Raw genomic sequence first — 2,242 nt, 5'->3', positions numbered from 1 at the left:
TTTCTAATCCTAATTTTTTGTGTGGATTTTTTTCCATTATCACAAGTTATTAGAGTTATAAATTGACCAATCAGATGGCTCACTAAACGTATGTGGGTCTGACGTCGACCGTTTGGGGGGTTTGATTGACATATGACGGGTAGCCAATGGGAGCAGACTTCATCAATGCGGTCCGTGAAGGCCTTTTAACACCCACTTTACAATTCAACAATGTACCAGTCATTGTTCTACTGTTGTTTTCCTCAATGGAATGTACCGATGCAGCAGTTTGAAACAACAAGAGGAGCATGCTGTCGACATTTTTAGATGAGGATTTACTCTGTAGAAATAGATTTAACTCTGAGGTTATGTGCTTTGGACTTTTTTCTTTGTTTAACGTTCGTTTTTCTTTATTTCACTGTTTTGATTGTAGCTTATAAATTATAAGTTGCATATATGCGCATAAAATCACCAACCAAAGTTTAATCTTCGCCGGAATTTTCCAGCTTCAGCCTGAATTAGACGCAGCCATATGAGGACCGCGAGACAAACTTGGACCTGGTCGTATCTTCAAACAGAAAAAAGATCCAGCTGTTCACTTGTTAGGATGGTTATTTATTTTAAATACCGCTGAACGCGCTTCTCACGTGCATCTGATCGGACTGTAACCTGGCCGCGAATGACAACTGAAAAGCTGCGGCGCGCGAGAGGGACACGCGCCGTTCTCTAGCGGCGTCACCCAAATGCTCCTTTTATCTCGACAAAAAGGAATAAATGTAAGTAAATCCCAAAGGACCGCTGACAGAATCAAATGTTGGAATGGTTCTCCCTCAAAGGCTTCAACAATGACTTGAACGACTCTCCCGAGCTGCCGTGATTAAAGTAGAAGCTGTTTACATCCGCGGTCTCGTGGTAGAGGCGTGGAAAGAGACAGCTGGTTGCAATAATCTCACTCCCGATTGGCGACAGTACTTCCTGTAGATTCGATGACTCAGCTATGACTCAGACCAATCGCTGAAGATGGGTTGCGAATGGCGGTATCCGTTTCAGGAATTGACGGTGAAAGCGGCGGCCTACTTTCGAGAGGAGAGGAAGTAATGCATTTCCAATGGGGGGCCTCAGTGCTCGATCTGTCCATAGTTTTTACAGTCTATGGAGCTGACCGAGGACCCAAAGAAGAACCAATTATGTGTTGACTATGATGATATCAGACAATGACTGGACAACATCCAGGCTTTGCTAACTCCGCTATGGGAGCTCGTGGAAGAGATCTGACGGGACAGAGGACGATATGAACGAGATAAATCGGCTCGATCTCCTGGAGACAAGAGTAGACGATATGAAACAACAAGCAAGAATGAACAATGTCATTCTGACTGGATTACAAGTCAAACCCCAATCTCCCCCTGATGCAGCTAAAGTTAGCAGAAAAGCTAACGGTGGTGCTGCAGACAAGAGCGTGGAGGGTCAAGTTGGAGCATTTCTTGCATAAAGGATTTCCTAAGGTCTAAATACCGTCCAGAACTGCCACCAGCTTCCCAAGAGGCAGATAAAACAACGATTCTTATCAGGTTTCACGATCAAACATTTGACATAAAATACTTTTATCCAGGCATTAATTTAAACCAGGATGAGCAAGAACATGTTAAGAAAGGTATCAGAGCTAGAATGGATATTCTGACAAATAGAATTAGTCAGTAATAGCCGTTTCTTTCTCTCTGTAGAAGTCTATGGGATTTTGGCTTCTTGGAACACCTGTAATAGAGGTCACTCATAAAGGCTTGGCACCAGGAACTTTGTGATCCCGAAAGGGACTCAGAATATGTTTAGATGGTATGAAGCGATCATTAAATTACTTGAAAGGGTTCCCAGTGTAATTCCTGTACTGAGAGAGCTACAGATGACAGTAGAAAGGAAAGTCATTTGTAAATGGAAGATTAGGAGGAAACATCCAGAGAAAGGTTGTCAAACTCAATCGCAAGAAAAACGCAAGATAAAATTGGTCCATAAATAACAATAAAATAAAATGATCTGGAGGGCTGAATATACTTACCTGGAGGGCTAAATTCGGCCCCCGGGCCTTGACTTTGACACAAGTGATCTAGAACAATAATTAGTCGGGGTGACTATCTGAGAGCTCAGAGAGGACCAGATAGAGAGACATACTGGAACACGTGTAGTGACATAGATCAGGTTTATAACTACAGAGATTAGAGAAAATGGCATAAAGACACGCACATATAATCTATATAACACATTTTCT

General features: G+C 42.4%; 1 protein-coding gene across 1 annotated transcript in view; it reads right to left on the bottom strand.

The window, feature by feature from the left end:
- Window positions 1-1,707: 1,707 nt before the first annotated feature.
- LOC112139535 overlaps window positions 1,708-2,242 on the bottom strand; it is a 12,118-nt gene continuing 11,583 nt past the window's right edge. The window contains exon 9 of the mRNA XM_036210751.1: window positions 1,708-1,734. Within this exon, the coding sequence (XP_036066644.1) occupies window positions 1,708-1,734 (27 nt within the window). The remainder of the gene's footprint in view (window positions 1,735-2,242) is intronic.

Source organism: Oryzias melastigma, unplaced genomic scaffold (genome assembly GCF_002922805.2).
Source record: "Oryzias melastigma strain HK-1 unplaced genomic scaffold, ASM292280v2 sc00231, whole genome shotgun sequence".
Classification (NCBI taxonomy): domain Eukaryota; kingdom Metazoa; phylum Chordata; class Actinopteri; order Beloniformes; family Adrianichthyidae; genus Oryzias; species Oryzias melastigma.
The sequence above is the reverse complement of the archived record's forward strand: the minus strand, read 5'-3'. Positions and strand labels throughout refer to the sequence as shown.